General features: G+C 43.1%; 1 protein-coding gene across 2 annotated transcripts in view; it reads right to left on the reverse strand.

Moving 5' to 3' along the window:
* The window catches only part of CACNA1I (calcium voltage-gated channel subunit alpha1 I), a 721,300-nt gene that overhangs the window by 649,601 nt on the left and 48,626 nt on the right, over positions 1 to 23,073 (reverse strand). For both annotated transcript variants that reach the window (XM_056524026.1, XM_056524025.1), the window contains exon 2: positions 16,885 to 17,171. In XM_056524026.1, the coding sequence (XP_056380001.1) occupies positions 16,885 to 17,156 (272 nt within the window). In that variant the 5' untranslated portion in view covers positions 17,157 to 17,171. The remainder of the gene's footprint in view (positions 1 to 16,884; positions 17,172 to 23,073) is intronic.

Below are 23,073 nucleotides of genomic sequence, written 5' to 3' on the forward strand. Positions count from 1 at the left end.
GGATCTGGTTAATTCTTTCTACTTGTCCATTGGACTGGGGATGATATGCAGAGGAAAAATTTAATTTAATCTTGAGTTGTTTACAGAGAGCCCTCCAGAATTTAGACACGAATTGGACCCCTCTATCCGAGACAATCTGCGTAGGCAACCCGTGAAGACGAAAAATGTGTACAAAAAATTGTTTAGCCAACTGAGGCGCAGAAGGAAGACCAGGAAGAGGGATGAAATGTGCCATTTTGGAGAATCGATCAACGACCACCCAAATAACGGTGTTGCCACGGGAAGGGGGTAAATCAGTAATAAAATCCATACCAATCAGAGACCAAGGCTGTTCGGGGACAGGCAGAGGATGAAGAAAACCAGCGGGCTTCTGGCGAGGAGTCTTATCCCGGGCACAGATAGTGCAGGCTCGCACAAAGTCCCCAACATCCGTCTCCAGAGTCGGCCACCAATAGAAGCGGGAGATGAGTTGCACAGATTTCTTGATGCCCGCATGACCTGCGAGATGGGAGGAGTGACCCCATTTGAGGATTCCGAGGCGTTGGCGTGGAGAAACAAAGGTCTTTCCTGGAGGAGTCTGCCTGATGGAGGCAGGAGAAGTGGAGATCAGGCAGTCAGGTGGAATGATGTGTTGCGGAGGGAGATCAACTTCTGAGGCATCCGAGGAACGAGAGAGGACATCGGCCCTAATGTTCTTATCGGCAGGACGAAAGTGAATCTCAAAATTAAATCGGGCAAAGAACAGAGACCACCGGGCCTGGCGAGGATTCAGCCGTTGGGCCGACTGGAGGTAGGAGAGGTTCTTGTGGTCGGTGTAGATAATAACAGGAAATCTTGATCCCTCCAGCAGATGCCTCCATTCCTCAAGTGCTAATTTAATGGCTAGAAGCTCTCGATCCCCGATGGAGTAGTTCCTCTCCGCTGGAGAGAAGGTCCTAGAGAAAAAACCACAAGTGACAGCATGCCCGGAAGGATTTTTTTGTAGAAGAACAGCTCCAGCTCCTACTGAGGAGGCATCAACCTCCAATAGGAAGGGTTTGGAAGGGTCAGGTCTGGAGAGCACGGGAGCCGAAGAAAAGGCAGACTTGAGTCGTTTAAAGGAGTCTTCTGCTTGAGGAGGCCAGGACTTGGGATCAGCATTTTTCTTGGTTAAAGCCACGATAGGAGCCACAATGGTAGAAAAATGTGGAATAAATTGCCTGTAATAATTGGCGAACCCCAAAAAGCGTTGGATAGCACGGAGTCCGGAGGGGCGTGGCCAATTTAAGACGGCAGAGAGTTTGTCTGGATCCATCTGTAGTCCCTGGCCAGAGACCAAATATCCTAGAAAAGGAAGAGATTGGCATTCAAACAGACATTTCTCAATTTTGGCATAGAGTTGGTTGTCACGAAGTCTCTGAAGAACCATACGGACATGCTGGCGGTGTTCTTCTAGATTGGCAGAAAAAATTAGGATATCGTCCAGATATACCACAACACAGGAGTATAACAGATCACGAAAAATTTCATTGACAAAGTCTTGGAAGACGGCAGGGGCATTGCACAGTCCAAAGGGCATGACCAGATACTCAAAGTGTCCATCTCTGGTGTTAAATGCCGTTTTCCACTCGTCCCCCTCTCTGATGCGGATGAGGTTATAGGCGCCTCTTAAGTCCAATTTAGTGAAGATGTGGGCACCTTGGAGGCGATCAAAGAGTTCAGAGATGAGGGGTAAGGGGTAGCGGTTCTTAACCGTGATTTTATTAAGACCGCGGTAGTCAATGCAAGGACGTAGGGAGCCATCTTTTTTGGACACAAAGAAAAATCCGGCTCCGGCAGGAGAGGAGGATTTACGGATAAAGCCCTTTTTTAGATTCTCCTGGACGTATTCGGACATGGCAAGAGTCTCTGGGGCAGAGAGAGGATAAATTCTGCCCCGGGGTGGAGTAGTACCCGGGAGGAGGTCGATAGGGCAATCATAAGGCCTGTGAGGAGGTAGAGTCTCAGCTTGTTTTTTGCAGAAAACATCCGCGAAGTCCATATAGGCCTTAGGGAGACCGGTTACTGGAGGAACCACAGAGTTACGGCAAGGGTTACTGGGAACCGGTTTTAGACAGTTCTTGGAACAAGAGGACCCCCAACTCTTGATCTCCCCAGTGGACCAATCCAGGGTTGGGGAATGAAGTTGAAGCCAGGGAAGTCCAAGAAGAATCTCCGAGGTGCAATTGGGGAGGACCAAAAGTTCAATCCTCTCATGATGAGATCCGATGCTCATAAGAAGGGGCTCCGTGCGGAAACGTATGGTACAGTCCAGTCTTTCATTATTTACACAATTGATGTAGAGGGGTCTGGCGAGACTGGTCACTGGGATGTTGAACCTGTTGACGAGAGAGGCCAAAATAAAATTTCCTGCAGATCCAGAGTCCAAGAAGGCCACTGTAGAGAAGGAGAAGGCAGAGGCAGACATCCGCACAGGCACAGTAAGACGTGGAGAAGCAGAGTAGACATCAAGGACTGTCTCACCTTTGTGCGGAGTCAGCGTACGTCTTTCCAGGCGGGGAGGACGGATAGGACAATCCCTCAGGAAGTGTTCGGTACTAGCACAGTACAGGCAGAGGTTCTCCATACGGCGTCGTGTCCTCTCTTGAGGTGTCAGGCGAGACCGGTCGACCTGCATAGCCTCCACGGCGGGAGGCACAGGAACAGATTGCAGGGGACCAGAGGAGAGAGGAGCCGAGGAGACGAAACGCCTCGTGCGAACAGAGTCCATATCTTGGCGGAGTTCCTGACGCCTTTCAGAAAAACGCATGTCAATGCGAGTGGCTAGGTGAATAAGTTCATGTAGATTAGCAGGAATTTCTCGTGCGGCCAGAACATCTTTAATGTTGCTGGATAGGCCTTTTTTGAAGGTCGCGCAGAGGGCCTCATTATTCCAGGACAATTCTGAAGCAAGTGTACGGAATTGTACGGCATACTCGCCAACGGAAGAATTACCCTGGACCAGGTTCAACAGGGCAGTCTCAGCAGAAGAGGCTCGGGCAGGTTCCTCAAAGACACTTCGGATTTCCGAGAAGAAGGAGTGTACAGAGGCAGTGACGGGGTCATTGCGGTCCCAGAGCGGTGTAGCCCATGACAGGGCTTTTCCGGACAGAAGACTGACTACGAAAGCCACCTTAGACCTTTCAGTGGGAAACAGGTCCGACATCATCTCCAGATGCAGGGAACATTGGGAAAGAAAGCCACGGCAAAACTTAGAGTCCCCATCAAATTTATCCGGCAAGGATAAGCGTATCCCAGGAGCGGCCACTCGCTGCGGAGGAGGTGCAGGAGCTGGCGGAGGAGATGACTGCTGAAGCTGTGGTAGCAACTGTTGTAGCATAACGGTCAGTTGAGACAGCTGTTGGCCTTGTTGCGCTATCTGTTGTGACTGCTGGGCGACCACCGTGGTGAGGTCAGCGACAACTGGCAGAGGAACTTCAGCGGGATCCATGGCCGGATCTACTGTCACGATGCCGGCTGGCAGGTAGTGGACCCTCTGTGCCAGAGAGGGATTGGCGTGGACCGTGCTAGTGGACCGGTTCTAAGCCACTACTGGTTTTCACCAGAGCCCGCCGCAAAGCGGGATGGTCTTGCTGCGGCGGTAGTGACCAGGTCGTATCCACTAGCAACGGCTCACCTCTCTGGCTGCTGAAGATAGGCGCGGTACAAGGGAGTAGGCAGAAGCAAGGTCGGACGTAGCAGAAGGTCGGGGCAGGCAGCAAGGATCGTAGTCAGGGGCAACGGCAGAAGGTCTGGAAACACAGGCAAGGAACACACAAGGAACGCTTTCACTGGCACTAAGGCAACAAGATCCGGCAAGGGAGTGCAAGGGAAGTGAGGTAATATAGGGAAGTGCACAGGTGAAAACCCTAATTGGAACCACTGCGCCAATCAGCGGCGCAGTGGCCCTTTAAATCGCAGAGACCCGGCGCGCGCGCGCCCTAGGGAGCGGGGCCGCGCGCGCCGGGACAGAACAGACGGGGAGCGAGTCAGGTAGGGGAGCCGGGGTGCGCATCGCGAGCGGGCGCTACCCGCATCGCGAATCGCATCCCGGCTGGCAGCAGGATCGCAGCGCCCCGGGTCAGAGGACGTGACCGGAGCGCTGCAGCGGAGGGAGTGAAGCGAGCGCTCCGGGGAGGAGCGGGGACCCGGAGCGCTCGGCGTAACAGTTAGGACTATTCACAGAGTCAATCATCGCTACTCCGTGCCAAGATACTTTAAGACTTCTTATCATGGTATACTGCTGTGAAGATAGGGTCATATTGACGATACAGTAAGCAATATTTTTGTTTGTCTCAGATCACCTGTGCCAGCCCCTTCAATTGTGATGTCTGATAATATATTGCTTAGAAATGAGGACATTACGAGGAAAACCTATTATGTAAACAATTATTAGGAAACAGAACAGGCCGCACTCACCATTATCATGTTAAACTGGGTTACAGCTGTTGTGCGCGCTGTAACCCAATTTGACCTGATATGCTGCGTGCCCGTTCTTGTTAAGATATATTTGCACCTACAAGTTCACACTGAATAAGACTACGATTTTACCTGTGCTGAAGTGGTAAGTGCAGTTCTATTTTGGACTTAGCTAATCATATGGTATCGCACCCTAGGGCCACCACGGTATAAGATAAGGTTTACTGCTGTGGACTGCTTGTTGTTTTAAGGATATTGTAGGAGCTTCTGTGTTGACTGCTATAACTCCATTTTGCTATATTCTTCAAACAATGTAAAGGCACAAATAAGTGGGTTGTCCATTTTGGTCAATGCCTTTTGTTGGACGGAGTTATGTTAGAGATGCAGGAATGGAATTTGGGTGAATCACGTTGTGAATATCCTCAAAAATTTGCTATTTTGTGAATTTGAACATTTTGAGCTTTGCCTCAAAATGGCGGCTCCTACTATTAGCTCGACAGAGGTGGAATCTGATAGCTGATTCGAAGAAAACTGATCTGAAATGAACTTTAGGACATCTACTCATCTGTGCAGAGTTGGCTCACCCTTTAGGCAAAATAGGCAGCTGCCTAGAGCGCCCTCTTGATGGGGGTACTGTTCTGCCCTCCGTAAGAGTTATTTCTCCAGGTCCTTACAGCCACAAAGCTGCCACCCCAGTAGTAAGGTGATTACATGAGGAGGGGGTTTGTTACAGTGTGTCACCCCAGTAGTAAGGAGATTACATGAGGAAGAGGTTTGTTAGGTTGTGTCAACCCAGTAGTATTGGGATTACATGAGGAGGAGGTTTGTTGCAGTGTGTTATCCCAGTAGTAGGTAGTGTAGCTCGCGAATATTCACATTTTGAATTTTATTCGCGAATATCGCATATTCGCGAATTTGCGAATATTCGCGAATATAGCACTATATATTCGCAATTGCGAATATTAGTTTTTTTTCCCACAGTACACATCACAGTGATCATCCCTCTCTGCTTCCAGCTTGTGTGGTGTAAAGAAGGCTCTAATACTACTGTGTGAGACTGGCGTGCAAATTTTCGCATATGCCAAAATTTGCATATGCAAATTTTTGCATATGCCAAATTTTGTATATGCAAATTTTTTCATATGTTAAAATATACCGCGAGTATTACGAATATGCGAATTTAGCTAATATATGATGAATATGCATCCATATATTCGCGAAATATAGCGAATTCAAATAGGCCTATGCCGCTCAACACTAGTAGTAAGGTGGGGCATGTCAACAGGAGGAGTCAAGGGGGCAGTAAAAGTAGCTTTTGCCTTGGGTGGAAAAAATCCTTGCACCAGTCCTGCATCTGTGATCTTTGACAGTAAACTGATCAAACATTCCAGGATCCCCATTGATCAGTTGAATTCTGTGTATGTATCTGGCAATAAATGTTCATCAGTCCCTATAGTGCCATCAGAGGGGAAATAAGGTATTGCACACTGTCCATTCAAATTAATGGGATGTCTGTGTAATGTAGGACAGGTCAGATCCTCCAGAGTGGGAAAAACTCTTTGTGACTGATCTCCACTGTGGTCAAGTGCATCCGAAAATAGATTTTTAACATTACACAGCCTATTGAAGGCTCTGTTCACACTAGTAAATACAGTACCTTCCCTTCTTCGACATGACATCTATGATGAATTTGTTACCAATGGACCACAACAAATCCTGATGGGTCCTGTTGATATCAAATGGGTCCATTGGTTTTATGTTTCCATATTTTACAGCAAGAATAAAATTGAAGACTACAGTTTGCTCCTCAACCATCACAGATGAGATAAAACCTAATAAAAAGAAGAATCGCCCCAGTTTAGGCCGAACTCGTCGACAGACACATCCCTAAGATCTTAGCTGAAATCCTATAATGAAAGTCAGTAACTACAGCAACTATACCAAATTATTGTACTGTTCCTGGTCTAAGGAATACAGTTCTCAGAAATGCAAATGGAAAGGATGCTGGGAGTTTATACTTCTGAAACCCAAAGAATAGGGAGCAGAGCTCTGGATTATAATGAGACAGATAAACTAATACAGTTTCAAAGCAAAATCAACTTTGAAACTTCATTTTAACATACAGATTAATTTTATATGTATGTCATTTGTAAAATGATGTTAAATTATGTTTTTGGACTTCAGCTGCTTAAAGGAGTACTCTGGAGGAAGAAAAAAAAAATTCCAATCAATCGGCTCCAGAAGGTTATACAGATTTGTAAATTACCGTATTTTTCGTCCTATAGGACGCACCGGCGTATAAGACGCACCCTATTTTTAGGTGCAAAATCGAAAAAAATTAAAGATTTTTAACCCAATAGTGGTCTTCAACCTGCGGACCTCCAGATGTTGCAAAACTACAACTCCCAGCATGCCTGGACAGCCAAAGGTCCGCAGATTGAAGACCACTGCATAGGAAGTAATACTCACGTGTCCCCGCCACTCCGGACCCGTCACCGCTGCCCTGGATGTCGCTCCATCACTGTCGCCGTGTCCCCATCACTCCGGAACATCTCTGCTGCCGGCCGGGTATCCTCGCTCTCCGTCGCCGTCATCATGTCGTTACGCACGCCGACGCACATACTCGACGACGTGATGACGAGGAAGGAGAGCGCCGGCCATACAGGGGATCCCTGAACGGAGAAGACACCAAGGAGGCAGGTAAGGTCCCTCCCGGTGTCCTGTAAGCACTAACCCGGCTATTCAGTCGGGCTGTTCGGGACCGCCGCGGTTAAATCGCGGCGGTCCTGAACAGCCCGACTTAACAGCCGGGTTTGTGTCACTTTCCCTGCAGACGCGGCGGTCAGCTTTGATTGCCGCGTCTGAAGGGTTAATACAGGGCATCTACGCGATCGGTGATGTCCTGTATTAGCCACGGGTCCCGGCCATTGATGGCCGCAGGGACCGCCGCGATAGGGGTGTATTCGCCGTATAAGACGCACCGACTTTTTCCCCCCAGTTTTGGGGAAGAAAAAGTGCGTCTTATACGGCGAAAAATACGGTACTTCTATTTAAAAATCTTAATCCTTCCAGTACTTATCAGCTGATGTATGCTTCAGAGGAAGTTGTGTAGTTCATTCCAGTCTGAAAACAGTGCTCTCTGCTGCCACCTCTGTCCATGCCAGGAGCTGTCTAGACCAGGAGAGGTTTGCTATGGGGATTGACTCATGCTTTAGACAGATCCTGACACAGACAGAGGTGGCAGCAGAGAGCACTGTGGTCAGATTGGAAAGAACTAAACATAGTTGGAAGGATTAATATTTTAAAATTAAAGTAATTTACAAATCTGTATAATGGCACCATTTAAAAAAAAAAAATCTCCACTTTAAAGGGGTATTCCGGGGAAAAACATTTTATCCCCTATCCAAAGGATAGGGAATAAGATGTCTGATCGCGGGGGGCCCGCTGCTGAGACCCCCCCACGATCTCCCTGCAGCACCCGCATTCTATGCGGGGACTGCGTCTCTAGTTTCGGAAACCTCGGGGTTTCCGGGACTGGGGACGTGACATCAAGCCACGCCCCCTCCATTCATGTCTATGGGAGGGGGCGTCACGCCCCCTCCCATAGACATGAATGGAGGGGGCATGGCGTTATGTCACGTCCCAAGTCCCGGAAACCCGGAGGTTTCCGTAACTAGAGAGGCAGTCTATTTGGCTGCCAATATATCTCATGAGAACCCTGTGATTGTGTCATGGGTGCATCAATGTGTTTTTTGAGCCATAAAACAGCAAAAAATTATGTGAACAGCCACAGGCTGTCCGGGCATGCTGAGAGTTGTAGTTTTACAACAGCTGGAGGCACCTTGGTTACTAAACACTGGACTAAGTAGCATAAATTCATTCTTGCAAGTGTTCAGCTCCCGCACACCAGTTTGCTGACTTACTATTTATCCATAACAGCCTAGTAAAATCTCCACCTTAGCACCACATTTGGAAATGCATTTAAAGCCTCTTCCTGACTATTTGCATAACCCCAAAGGAAAATAAAAGATGAAGAGATATAAATGTCAGCGTCTCTTCCTGGGGGAGATGGAGTATATAGACTCAATGCCTGAGCTGGAGGTGTAAACGTTGCCGTCTTTGATGACTCTTTTGATCATATAAATCAGAGAAAAGAGAAGCATCCTTTTGAATCGGGCAGAACAAAGGTCTTCCTATAAAAGCAAAGCACTCTGCTGTCTGGCTCCATGAAACCAACACTTGAGCTGTTCCAGCCATGTCCAGTGTGATGGTGACGTCGCGTATAGCGGCAACGCGTAGGTGACCTACGGTAGTAATGATGGTTGGATCCACTATGTTGTTATTGCAATAACAGCTCTGCCCAATATATATCTAATCAAAATCAAAAATGTTATATAGGTCTTCTTATTGGAATTGAAACAAAAGACCGACAACACTCCGCAGTGTGATACCGTTATTGCACACAGTTAGATTGAGCAGAGATAGCGCTTACCGCAACAAGTTACACTCAACCAAGTGCAACAATGGGAAAAAGCAATGATAGCAAGGCATCTGCAGCTGCTCCACGTCCAAATCAATGTAACAAAAGAATAGGAACTCCAACGTGTCGATGGGATTCAAGTAAAGGGATCTGAGGTTTATTCCCCCATGATGCAACACGTTTCACAGATAGACTGCTTCATCAGGCATACTCAGGTGAGTATAAACACACAATATATAGGGCACATGGATTAACCCTTAAAAAGAAAACCTTAAAGGGATGATGATTCCATTACATACAAAAGGAATTTAAAATGCAAGTAAAAAACATCCATAATCATATGTATATATAAATAGAAAAAGACATAATCATATAAAGTATGATGAATAACAACAGATAAAAGATTCATACATGAAAAAAAGATATAGAAAAATATAATTAAACATATACCGTACACCTATATGCAAAAAAGACTGTTATTGCCATGAAACAGAGACTGGTCTCCAAAATTAAGGAAAAATTCCTTTCCTCTCCTCTCAGGGGAGAACATTCAATATTTCTAAACAATAAAATACAATTCATTTGCACATACATTAATAAAAAATACCAAAAACATGTAAAGAGACTCTGGAATCTGTTCCTGATATGAGGATGAAGTGTCTCAATAATCATAAGTTTGAGCAATTTTATATCACGATTATGTTTTAATGAAAAATGACGAGATAAACTATGAAGCATAAAATTATGTTGAATATTAAATCTGTGTTTGTTCATGCGGGACCGCACGGTCTGAACCACACTGAAAACACCCACATATTGCAAACCACAGATACATGTTAACAGATAATTTTATATTTTTTTATTATTATTCGCTTGGTTCGAAGAAAAGACATTGGAACCGGCACCAATCATCGAACAACACAAATATCTTTTGTGGTTACAAGGATAAGTACCTATCATATTACTAGTGGAATTTGTTGATATTAATTTATCTGTCCTCCGTAATGACTTCAACTTACTTGGGGCTTTCAGGTTCCCGTAAATTACTGGACCTCCGGAATGTTAAATTCGGCTAAGTTGGCAGCACCTTCCTAAGCACCGGATCATCCAAAAGGATGCTCCAATGTTTAGTAAAGGTTTTCCTAATATTGAATGTATTCGAATTGTCCTTAATTTTTTCTGTGTGTACATTTAACGTATTTACAGTTGTAGATGTAATATTGGATGATTTCGGTTGCACCAAAGAAACTTGTTGCTTTCCTTTAACTCTGTTGAAAGTTTTGGGTTAATATAGTTTTCGGGTAGCCTTTATTGATGAAACGATATTGTAAAATTGATGCTTGTTTATTTAAATCGCTGTCATGGGTGCAGTTTTTTCTGACTCGGAGATATTGACCATAAGGTACATTGTGGATCCATTTGGGGAAATGAGAACTATTAAAGGAAAGGAGACTGTTTACGTCTACTGACTTAAAAAAAAAGTTTCCGTCAAAATATGACCTATCATCTTTCTTGATGCACAGATCTAAAAATTCAATATTATTAACCGAATAATGCAATGTAAATTTTAGACCCCAATTATTGAAATTAATTTCTTCCACAAATCCTTCGGCTTGTTTAGCCGTCCCAGACCATATGAAAAACAAGTCATCAATAAATCGCCTAAAAAAACAGAACATAACGAAAAAAGGGGGACTGTGCGATAAATGAGGACTTGAATCGCCCCATGACCAAATTGGCATAACTAGGGGCAAATCGAATCCCCATCGCACAGCCCCTCCTCTGCCTTTAAATAATATTATCAAACTCAAAATAAATATTGACTGTTCTCCCCATGAGAGGAGAGGGGTTTTTCCTTCATTTAGGAGACCTGTCTCTCTTTCATGGCAATAACAGTCTTTTTTGCATATAGGTGTATATGATTAATTATATTTTTTATTTGTATGAATCTTTTATCTGTTGTTATTCATCATACTATATATGATTATGGATTTTTCTATTTATATATTCATTTGATTACAGATGTTTTTTACTTACATTTTAAATTCCTTTTGTATGTAATGGGATCATGGTCCCTTTAAGGTTTTCTTTTTAAGGGTTAATCCATGAGCCCTATATATTGTGTGTTCGTACTCACCTGAGTATGCCTGATGAAGCAGTCTATCTGTGAAACGCGTTGCATTATGGGTGAATAAACCTCAGATCCCTTTACTTGTGTGTCCTGCGCTTTGAATCCCATTGACATGTTGGAGGTCCAATTCTTTTGTTTCATTCTTATTGGAATGTGATTGTGTGACATGGATTAACACTGGACTATAAAACTATATATATATATATATATATATATATATATATATATATGTCAATGTGGGAAATGTATCAATGTATCAGAACCTGTGCCGAGGAAGAGGAGCAGAGTTGCCTATAGCAACCAATCAGATTACTTTCATTTTGCTATGGGCAACTGCACCACTCTACCTACCTCAGCACATTTTTTGACAAATCTCCTCAATGTGTCCTCAATGTGTTTATGTATGTATGTATTATGGGGGAGATTTATCAAAACCTGTCCAGAGGAAAAGTTGCTGAGTTGCCCATAGCAACCAATCAAATCGCTTCTTTCATTTTTGAAAAGGCTTCTGAAAAAATATAAGAAGCAATCTGATTGGTTGCTATGGGCAACTTTTCCTCTGGATAGGTTTTGATAAATCTCCCCCTATGTATGTATGTTCCAGCATAACTTCTAAATGTTTGTTATTTTGTGACGGAAGATAGTTCGGAAGAAAATAGTTCATGAACTATTTTCTTCCGAACTATCTTCCGTCACAAAATAACGGCCGTTATCAATAACGGACTATAACGGGTTCAACGGCTATTAGAAAATCCCATAGACTATAATGGGATTTTCTAACAGACGTATAAGATTTTGTTACTGCCGTTTTTAGCTGGTTTTCAGACGGAACTTCGTACGGATGTTTAAAAGCGGAGAATTTTGTAGTGTGAAAGAAGCCTAAGTGTACAGAAGTAATTGTTTGTGAAATTCTGAGTCATGTGAGTCTCTAACAAAGATTAACGCTAATTTTACTGCTGAATTCTGAAAAGGGGGAAATCCCTAACTGGAACCATCTATAAGCCAGATCTGCTGACAAATAGTGGCTCTCACTGGCAGATGTTAGCCATCCATGTGTTATCCAACATTTTGGTCACGGCAGGTGAACAGTATAGATGTCAGATTCCTTCATTGGCAAAGAGAAAAGGAAGAAAGGAGAAAAAGCGGGGCGCTCTCTTGTGTAATATTTAGTAGCCAAAGAAATGGATGCCAACTGTAAATACCCACCACCACCACTCAAGGTGTTGTACTGACCTTCTGTGGGTATACAGTGAGGAAAGTACACCTAGTCTCGTGGGCTATGAGGATGTGCAGGAAAAGTTTGCTGCTCTGGTCCCTTTTTGTCCGTGGTCCCAAGGGGTATGGAAGGAAAATGGCGAAAATGGTGAAAAAAGGAGAGATTGTGAAGTGCGCTACTGGGTGGGAATGTTGAATGAATATCAAAGAATGCCAGCAGTAACACAGGACTGATGTTTATTCAAATGATCATTAAAATGATACAGGACAACGTGTTTCGGAGCGTACTTGCGCCTTCCTCAGGTCCACAAAATTTACTAGGGAACACATATACAAATGCAGTAGTTAGTATATAAAATATGGTGAAAAATACAGGGGGCATTACATTCTTAAAACATAAATATGCATATGTCGCCCGACATGGGCAGGTTTAAACACCCTTAACCTGCCCATGTCAGGTGACATATGCATATTTATGTTTTAAGAATGTAATGTCCCCCTGTATTTTTCACCATATTTTATATACTAACTACTGCATTTGTATATGTGTTCCCTAGTAATTTTTGTGGACCTGAGGAAGGCGTGAGTACGCGCCGAAATGCATTGCCCTGTATAATTTTAACTTTCATTTGACTAAACATCAGTAATGTGTTACCGCAGGCATTCTTTGATATTTATTCAACATTCCCACCCAGTAGCGCTCTTCAGAATCCCTCCTTTTTTCGCCTTCCTTGGCAAAGTCAACTGGTTGCAATGGATGTGAGAAGTGAGACAACTGATGGTAAGCAGTGTTGGGCATGAATATTCGCAATGCGTTTTTTTTCACAGTACACATTACAGTGATCATCCCTCCCTGCTTCCAGCTCCGCACATATTGATCCCTCCCTTCTTTTAGCTCTTTTATCACGCGAAAGTGCGCATGCGCATGCAAATTTTATGGTGAACGCGCATGCTAATTTTATGCTGCATAGTAAAAAAAAGGCCGCAAATATTGCGAATTTTGTGAATATATGATGAATATTCATCCATATATTCGCGAAATATTGTGAATTGGAATATGGCCTATGCCGCTCAACACTAATGGTAAGCTGATTGGCACAGTAGGTTCCATTATATTTAATGATTGACTTTATAATACAATCACTTTAATTTGAGATCTAGGAAAAACAATGTAAATAGAGACTATGAATGTACTGGAAAGGTTTTTAAGAAATTAAAGGCCCCCGATAATACATAACAGACTTCCAAGTCCATGAGTGCTCTGATGGAGTATATTGAATCATCGCGTGTGGACTCACAGAGTCCTGTCTGCATCACATAGTATGTCGCAGTCTTGTCTGGCTTTCTCTGGAAACAGAAAATTGCTACCGGAGGCTTGAATATTATTGACAGAAGTAACCACCATCAGATGATCAGTATGCACCAATAAAGCAGTATGCAAATACAGAGCTGACTACTGAGGCAAAACAGAAAAAAATCGCAAATAAACGTTACATTATTAAATATTAGAGGCTTTGTAGTCGCTTCCAAGTACACACAAAAAACATGACTGTTATAACAAGAAAATATCTATTGCAATTATAGTTTACTGGTGTTCAGAACAAAACACTTACAAAATAGACTTTGCTGCCGCTACTGCGATCACTGATGGTCTCCGAGCCTAAAATCTATAGAAAAACAATCAATGCAAAAGCTATTTAAACTGGAGAAGTTTACTGTGCCAGGTATAAGATACTAGTCCCAGGGTACTAATCTCTGATAAAAGCTATTAACTCCACACAACAAACACAACTACTGTCAACTGGGGGGGGGGGGGGGGGGGGACGTAACTCACAGAACTAAAAAATCTCCTACAATTTGACACTTACCGCATGTTGTCTTATTATTACATCAACCCATTGTAGAGATTTATCCATGTATTTACAGCTATTTTGCTATAGAATTGCATTGTAAAACATAATGCTAACCTCATTTGCCTTTATTTTTTTTTTTTTTTTTAAGGCTAACAATCATTAAAAAAAAAAAAGACCCACTGACCAAGAAAACGAAAGGGCAGGAATACTGTGCCCCTTAGTTTTTATGCTCAACTCAGCTTGTGAAAGTGGTAGGGTGCGTTCACACTACAGAATTCCCGCAGAATTCCACAAGCAGAATTCCGCGGTGTGAACTTAACATTAGTGTGAATGGGTCTCCGCGAGACCCGTTCACACTGCGGAATTTCCGCGGCGGACAATTCTGCCACTGAAATTGTTCCGCGCAAAGAAAGAACATGTTCATTGTTTGCACGGATTCCGCGAGCACTGCATAGCTGTCAATGGTGACAGCTCAGTGCCCCGCTGCCCTAGCGCCGAAGCATCCACGCAGCGGCCGCCAGGCGGAATCTCTGCTCGCGGAATTCAGCAAGCGGAGATTCCGCAGTGTGAACGCACCTGTATACAGATTCAATTAAAGCAGTGTTTCCCAACCAGGGTGGCTCCGGCTGTTACAAAACTACAACTCTCAGCATGCTGGGAGTTGTAGATTTGCCAAACAACCGGAGGCACCCTGGTTGGGAAACACTGAATTAAAGCCTTTCTGCAAATTTGTATACCATATACCTCTGTTGTCCCCAGCAGAGCTGAGCAGAAATATTTAGGAATGCAGCACCCAGCCAAGCACTTCTGCCCTTTCCTTTTACCAATCATTGGAGGTCTTAATATCAGGACCTCCACCGATCAAACCCTCTGACACGTCACTATGACATCATGCCAGAAGTTTAAAGTGATACCTACCCGTAAAAATATTTTGCCATCAGTAAATGTATCCATCTGCCTTTCTTTGGTTGCCTCGGACTACTGCAGTGAAGGCTTCTAATATTCTTAAGGGTGCCATCACATGTATCCAGCGATCTGGCTCAGTTTTCCTACAGCGTTGGAGGGAACCGATGATCGAACTTGACCCCTTTTGAATGGGACCATTTATCTGGTACCTCAATTGGGATAGTCGCACAGGCCAGACAGGGGAAGGTATCATGCAGTGTTCCCCTATCTAACCTGCAGAAATAACTTGGTGCGGGACCATACACAGCTGATATACTTTGCCATCAGTCATGGCTGGTGATCTGGCTCAGCACTGAGCCGGATCGACAGACATATGTGACAGGTCCCTAAGGCAAAACATTTATACCCTGTAACCAAAGAAATAATTATTTCAACTAAGTATTTCAACTACTAATCTGGTGATGATAATGAATCCAAGGATCTATAGTAATCTTGTAACAATAATTTTTAATATTACAGTCAAGAAAGTCAATCAGGCCATTGGAACTCTATGAGAACGCCTCCTTTAGAGAGTTCCATAGTCTCACTACTCTTACTGTAAAGAATCCCTTTACATGTTGGTGTAGGAACCTTCTTTCCTGTAAACATAGAGGATTACCCTTCTTATAGATATGGTCCTGGTTATAAAGTGATCATGGGAGATATTTCTGTACAGCCTCCTTATTAAATTGAGGTCACAGGTCAACCATCTAGTTTTAGAACACTAATTTTTAAATTGCTTCTGGGTATTGTAGTCCATCCATTCTATTTATTATTTGTTTGCCCACCTCTCGAGCTCTACTAGGTTTTACATTGGTGCCCTAGGAACTATGCACAGTTTTCCATGTGTGATCTAACTAGGTCTCACCAAGTACATCGATGCCCCTTGGGAAATATCCCGTTTGTCTTGGCAACAGCTGCCTGGCACTGGTTGCTACATTTCAGTTCACTGTTGACTAAGATGAAGATAAAAACCACCACAGTTGGAAATCATCTTAACAAACACACTAAGTCATACTGGCATCTTTTTGGCATCAATGCGGTTAGGTGCCTAATGGAGAAAAATAGAATTGTATTGCAAAAGATGTTTCTAATGTTACAGATCCCTCAAGGCTCAAACAGTTTTACCTTTCATGCAACAAAATCAAATGATACATTGGACGACACAGAAAACCAACTCAAAAATCTTCTAGTAGACAACTTCTTAAATAGAATAACGTCAATGGGTTTTGCTTGTAAATACTCATTGATGTTATACTTTTGTTATGGTATTTTTGTAATATGTTATATCTCTTTTAAGATGATTAGAAGCTGAAGCAAGAGCTTTTAGGTCCACCAGACATCTTATCCCCTATGATGTCTGACTGCAAGGGTCCCACTGCTGGGGACCCCCCCCCCCCCCCCACACACACACACACACAATCTCCCTGCTGCACCCAGCGTTTGTTTAGAGCATTGGGTGCATAGACTTGCATAGACTTGCATTGAGGGGTCGTCGTCATGAAATCACAAACGGGGTGGGACTGTTACGTCACGAGCCTCCGCCTCGCAAACCTGTCATCCAGCGCTGAGCGAAGTTCGCTCCATGCACCGGATGTCCGGAGAGCCCAGCCAAGATTGCAGGAGTCCCGCCTTTGCATAGGGATAAGAGGTCTAGGGGCAGAGTACCCCTTTATGTCATACTTATTCAATTTCCTACTCGGCTCAATAGCATTGGTTTATGTTCACCAAACTCTTTCAATATCATACATAAACTTCCACACACCATCATAGCAAAGGAAGACAACTTATCAGAATGCTTATCAACACTGCAAAGAGGATATGGATTACAAACCACTTTGATGCACCAGTATCTCAGTGTTGTTGTCTGTTTGAGGCAGAAGAATACCACTGGGGCCAAGTCTGGGTATGGCACATCCAAATCAGTTTGTGAGCCCCCTTCCTCGGCAGCGGGAGCATCCTGGGAAAATGATGAATGTTGTTCTGTAACTCCAAGGTCACCAGTGTCACCCCTTTGTATCCTAGAGCTCGGAGATTGTGCGGCTGGTTGCCAAGCCGTTGAAGGCGAGGAAGGACCTGATACCGATTCTTCCATACTATAAGGAAACACCTGAACAAGAAAGAGGAAATTAATGATTAGTAGGGTTGATACAGTATGAATCTAAAGAAAATTGTTACCAGCAAACGTATATTCAGATGTTACCTACATAAGAACGTTAATAATGATTTGTTGACAGATACATGTATTTTATGGGAAAAGTATATCAGCAAGTGACAAAAATTACACAGAAAATCATTAAATGACTTATTGAAGACAAGCAGTATCTAAATGCCTTATAAAGGAATATGAATGTCGTCGAATGGGGACCCTCTTTAATGGACCGTACTGGGTAGACACTTTGCTTCAGTTCTGGTACACTCAGATTATCTGTGCGTGCATGTAATGATTGACTGACCAGCTTTATTCAGGGGATGGGGGGAGGGGATGTTGTGAACCAGTAACCAGTAATATGAAAGGGGATGCCTGTGTTGTGTAGTAGCTCAATAGCACTTGGGTCATTCACAATCGCTGATGCTAGAACCATTGAAGTCGTATTCTAAAGAATGACAGTGCAGAGACTCCTCTTAGTAAGTTCGTGGAATCTATTATCTTGAATAGGACATATTCAAAATAGGTCTTGTATTTTAATATGATACGTAAAAATTCTGCATAATCACCTTTACAATGTCTTTCCAGATATGATATACTTACAAAGTAGCAAAAGGCTTAAAGAATAATTATGATTTCAAATTAATTCTTTTTATAGCCCTGCATGGTTTTAATGATTAACCCTTCAGACTGCTGACAAGGTGATTTTAGTGTTGTATTTGCACCTTGCCTGGGACAGCAATGGCCTTAAAGCATACCTGTCAGATCCCCCCCCCCCCCCCAAGTTGCTCAATACCTCATCCTGATCGTGTACATATAATTGTTATGTGTCTATGACCTACATTTCTTTCAGAATGACCTTTATTTACTTGATGACTCCTCCCCCTCCTCCCCCTCACAGAGGGCCCTGGACTCGCCGGCAGCCCTATCAATCACTCATGGTGTCCATGACATGTCGATGACCACTGGACACTGCAGGACTGGTATGTGTCCCAGGAGGCAGGAGCAACCCTAGTGGCCAGTTATTTTTTTACTGGCTTTTTCCTCATGTGCCATGACATAGTCCTGGTAAAATTGTATGGAACAGGTGTGCAGTGTGCTGTGCTGATGATTTACACAATATTATAGATGGCATATGAAGGGAAAAGAGGTTACTGATGTATTAGGTTTTTGTGAGCAGACATGAAAGAAACAACATGAAAGCAAGGAGAGGGTTACCCTACACACTGTAGAGGGTGGCACTGTGCTGGGGGATATTTTACACAGTGCACTGCTATAAATGCATGTGCAGAGTGGGAAGAGTTACTCATGGACTGACACTGCAAGATGCTATGAGCAGAAATGAAATAAACAGCAGCGGTGTTGTTGCTCTGCAGCAATCTAAACAGATTAAAAACTGCCGACAAAGGAGGATTAGATTCAGTTCTTAGTCTCATTCATTAACCTCGAATATAAAAACATCATAATAGACACTGACAAAAACTGAGGTAACAAACATTACAGTATCTTTTATTTTTGTGTAGAGGAAAACAAGCAAACATCAACCACAGCATTTCTGTTTGCTACATTATGGCTGTACATTTATTTTCTTCCTTAGAGTTTAAAGTTGTGTTTAAAGTTCTTAAAGGAAAACATTCACCCGTTCACCCACACTACGTTCCACTCCTGGTTTTGGCTAAAACTACTGATCAAAATACTGACAACTTGCTACAACTGATCCTACAACTGATGACGAAAGTGAAGCAGTTGTTTAGGATCCGGTGCGTATTATTGTGCATGCCGGACAGGGAAACGCAGCAGGATGTGTTTCCCTGTCCGGCACCCCTGAGGCCCAGTTCACCGCCCAGCATCAAACTTGAGACGCTGGATGAATGTGAGCTGTCCTTTTTTTTAAATCAACTGATGCCAGAAAGTTAAACCGATTTGTAAATTACTTTTATTTAAAAAAAAATATTAATCCTTCCAGTACTTATCAGCTGCTGTATACTACAGAGGAAGTTATTTTCTTTTTTAATTTCTTTACTGTCTGACAACAGAGCTCTCTGCTGACACCTCTGTCCGTGTCAGGAACTGTCTAGAGCAGGATAGCTTTGCTATTGATATTTGCTCCTACTTTAGGACAGTTCCTAAAATGGACAGAGGTGTCAGCAGAGAGCACTGTGGTAAGACAGAAAAGAAATTCAAAAAGAAAAGAACTTCCTGTGGAGCATACAGCAGCTAATAAGTACTGGAAGGATGAAGATTTTTTTAATAGAAGTTATTATCAAATCTGTTTAACTTTCTGGCAGCAGTTGATTAAAAAAAAAATGTTTTCCAGTGTAGTACCCCTTTAAGGCTGGGTTTCCACTCAACCGTTTTTTTGTAAAACTGCCACTTAAGTTTTTGAGCCAAATCTAGAAGTGAGTCTAAGTAGGAAGGATAAGTATAAGTCATTCCTTTATATTTCTCATTCTTTTTAAATGAACTTCTGACTTTGGCTCAAAAACTGCAGTGGCAGTTTTCCAAAAAAATAAAAATAAAAGTGGAGTGGAAACGTAGAATTAGGACATTTTCACATGGAAGGAATTTACTGCATATTTCCCTCTGCAAGTTTAAGATGCTACGGAAAATCCACTGCATAAAACCCGCCATGGAAATCTCCCAGTGAACGGACCCTAAGGCTGGGTACACACAGCAGAAAAAAGTGATAACATATTTTATTTTTAGTGCCTATTTATGTTGATTATTGGCGAAAATATGTTACATTTTTTTATGCTGTAGACTTTTTTTTTTTTTACCAATTATGGACAAAAACAACAGGCACAGTGCAAACTTAGACCAGCAGACTTCAAATGCGCCAGATTTATCACCGTGGCTTAGGCTGTTAGGTAAAGCATCAAATATCACTGCATCAAGACCGCTTTGTGAGAACAAAGCGTTACTCCTCTTTTAGAGTACTGCAGAGCTTGTTTTTTGCTTAGTTTTTTTAGATTAATGCACATAACAAAAAGCACTGGTCTATGAATTGCGGCATAGGCTACTACAGTGCTTTCACCTTTACAAAAAGCTTTTCTTGGCGAGGATAAGGCACATAAGCACTTTAATCCAATTGTATTGAAGAACTGGCTACAACCCTGATAACAGAAGCCAAATTTCAAGTTGGATCCGGTACTAAATATTCTTGCAATGTCACAACTGACAAATGTGGCGCAGGGACCAGTAAAGTTTTCACAAGACCCAGCTTTTCCAAAACAATCAGGAGAGTGACGAAGCTGCTGTGTTATAACAGTGGTACAGAGGACAGCTTATGATACAGTGGTCACAGGTTGCTTGAGACCGTTGTTCAATTTGGCTATTTTTTTTTACAACCAAATAGCAGTAAGAGCAGTAATAAATTGTGTATAGTATAGAGAAAGAAAAGAATCAATACAGTGACCCCCCCCCCCCCCCCCGGACCTACGATGGCCCCGACCTACGATCATTTCAACATACGATGGCCTCTCAGAAGCCATCGCATGTTGAAGGCAGCATCAGCATACGATGCTTTTGTATGTCGGGGCCATCGCATAAATGGCTATCCGGCAGCACAGACTGCTTCAGCTGCCACCGGATAGCCATTTACGGTGCCCCGTGTGGTCCACTGATGATCACTTACCTGTCCTCGGGGCTCCGGTGCGTCCTCTTCGGGATCCCCTGCATCATCGGCGCTCTCCATCATCATCATCACGTCGCTGCGCACGGCGTCCCGTCATCCAATAGGAGCGGCGTGCGTAGAGATGTGATGGCAGCGACGGAGAGCGAGGATACCGGGGAAGCAGAGGCCTTGCCGGAGCGTCGGAGACACCCCGGGGACGCGGCGACAGCGATGGAAGGCGACATCCAGGGCAGCGGTGACGGTCTGGAGCGGCGGGGACACGTGAGTATAACCTCCAATACCAGTGGTCTTCAACCAGTGGACCTCCAGATGTTGTAAAACTACAACACCCAGCATGGCCGGACTGCCAAAGGCTGTAGACCACTGTCCTATACTTTACATTGCACGGATCCCTCAACATACGATGGTTTCAACAAACGATGGTCCATTTGGAACGGATTACCATCGTATGTTGAGGGACCACTGTACTGTCACCGAGCAAATTAAAACAGGTAAGAAAAAGAAAAAGAAGGAAGCAATGGGACAGAGAAAAGAAAACGGGTATACAAGTGCAACAGTAAACAATATATTTGCTGTAACACCATCAAAGCCGGCATCAAAACCCATACTAGCAACACCTCAGGAGAAACCTTTACCATTAAACATCAAATCGACTGCCGTTCAAAATATGTGATATATGTGGTGGAGTGTATCTGTGGCCAACAATATGTCGACCACACTACTCAAGACTGAACAACCGCAGGGCAAATATAAAAAAGGGGGATACCGCCTACATAGTGTCCCTCGCCACTGCCAGAAAAACATGCAGGACTTAAAAATCCAATACAAATCTATCCAATAGATTAGATAGATGAAGAATGCACAAATGGATTCAAAGAACCTGTAAAGCGAGAAATTATTGGATTTTCCGACTCTGCACTTTGACCCAAGAGGGCTGAGTGAGGCCACCGAATTAATCCGGTAGAAATAAACTAGGAAATACCCATCAGAATTCCATAGTATGATATCATCATCTACTCGATATCATTATTCACCTTTCTACCAATATTGCCCACACACAGTACCATCCATTTCGCATATCAATATACAGCCAATTAATCTATTAGCTAAAAAATAATCCAAATAACCCAACCAGATAATTATGCATTACAGTTATCATTATTATTTTTTTTATATCCTGCATCCCTAACGATCAGTGTCGAATACGACAGCCACAGACATCTAGTATAAAGGCAATTTTCACAATATAATTATTTATAATTTTTTAACACAAAATTTTTAACACATTATACCCCAACCACATTCTAGGAGTCCCCATGCTGTTATTATCACAATTCAAAACCGCAATGCATAGAACTGTTCGGTTCAACCACCTACAGTGGGGATCAAAAGTTTGGGCACCCCAGGTAAAAATTTGTATTAATGTGCATAAAGAAGCCAAGGAAAGATGGAAAATCTCCAAAAGGCAGCAAACTACAGATTAGACATTCTTATTATATGTCAACAAAAGTTAGATTTTATTTCCATCATTTACACTTTCAAAATAAAAGAAAACAAAAAAATGGCGTTTGCAAAAGTTTGGGCACCCTGCAGAATTTATAGCATGCACTGCCCCCTTTGCAAAACTGAGACCTGCCAGTGTCATGTATTGTTCTCAATCATCATCTGGGAAGACCAGGTGATGTCAATCTCAAAGGTTTTAAATGCTCAAACTCATCTGACCTTGCCCCAACAATCAGCACCATGGGTTTTTCTAAGCAGTTGTCTAGAAATCTGAAACTGAAAATAGTTGATGCTCACAAAGCTGGAGAATGCTATAAGAAGATAGCAACACGTTTTCAGATGTCAGTATCCTCTGTTTGGAATGTAGTTAAGAAATGGCAGTCATCAGGAACAGTGGAAGTTAAAGCAATATCTGGAAGACCAAGAAAAATATCAGACAGAACAGCTCACAGGATTGTGAGATAAACTATTCAAAACCCACATTTGACGGCACAATCCCTCCAGAAAGATCTGGCAGACACAGGAGTTGTGGTACACTATTCCACTATAAAGAGATACTTGTACAAATATGGTCTTCATGGAAGAGTCATCAGAAGAAAACCTCTTTTATGTCCTCACCACAAAAATCAGCGTTTGAACTTTGCAAATGAACATGTAGACAAGCCTGATGCATTTTGGAAACAAGTTCTGTGGAGAGATGAGGTTAAGATTGAACTTTTTGGCCGG

This window comes from Hyla sarda, chromosome 6 (assembly GCF_029499605.1).
Source record: "Hyla sarda isolate aHylSar1 chromosome 6, aHylSar1.hap1, whole genome shotgun sequence".
Classification (NCBI taxonomy): Eukaryota; Metazoa; Chordata; class Amphibia; order Anura; family Hylidae; genus Hyla; species Hyla sarda.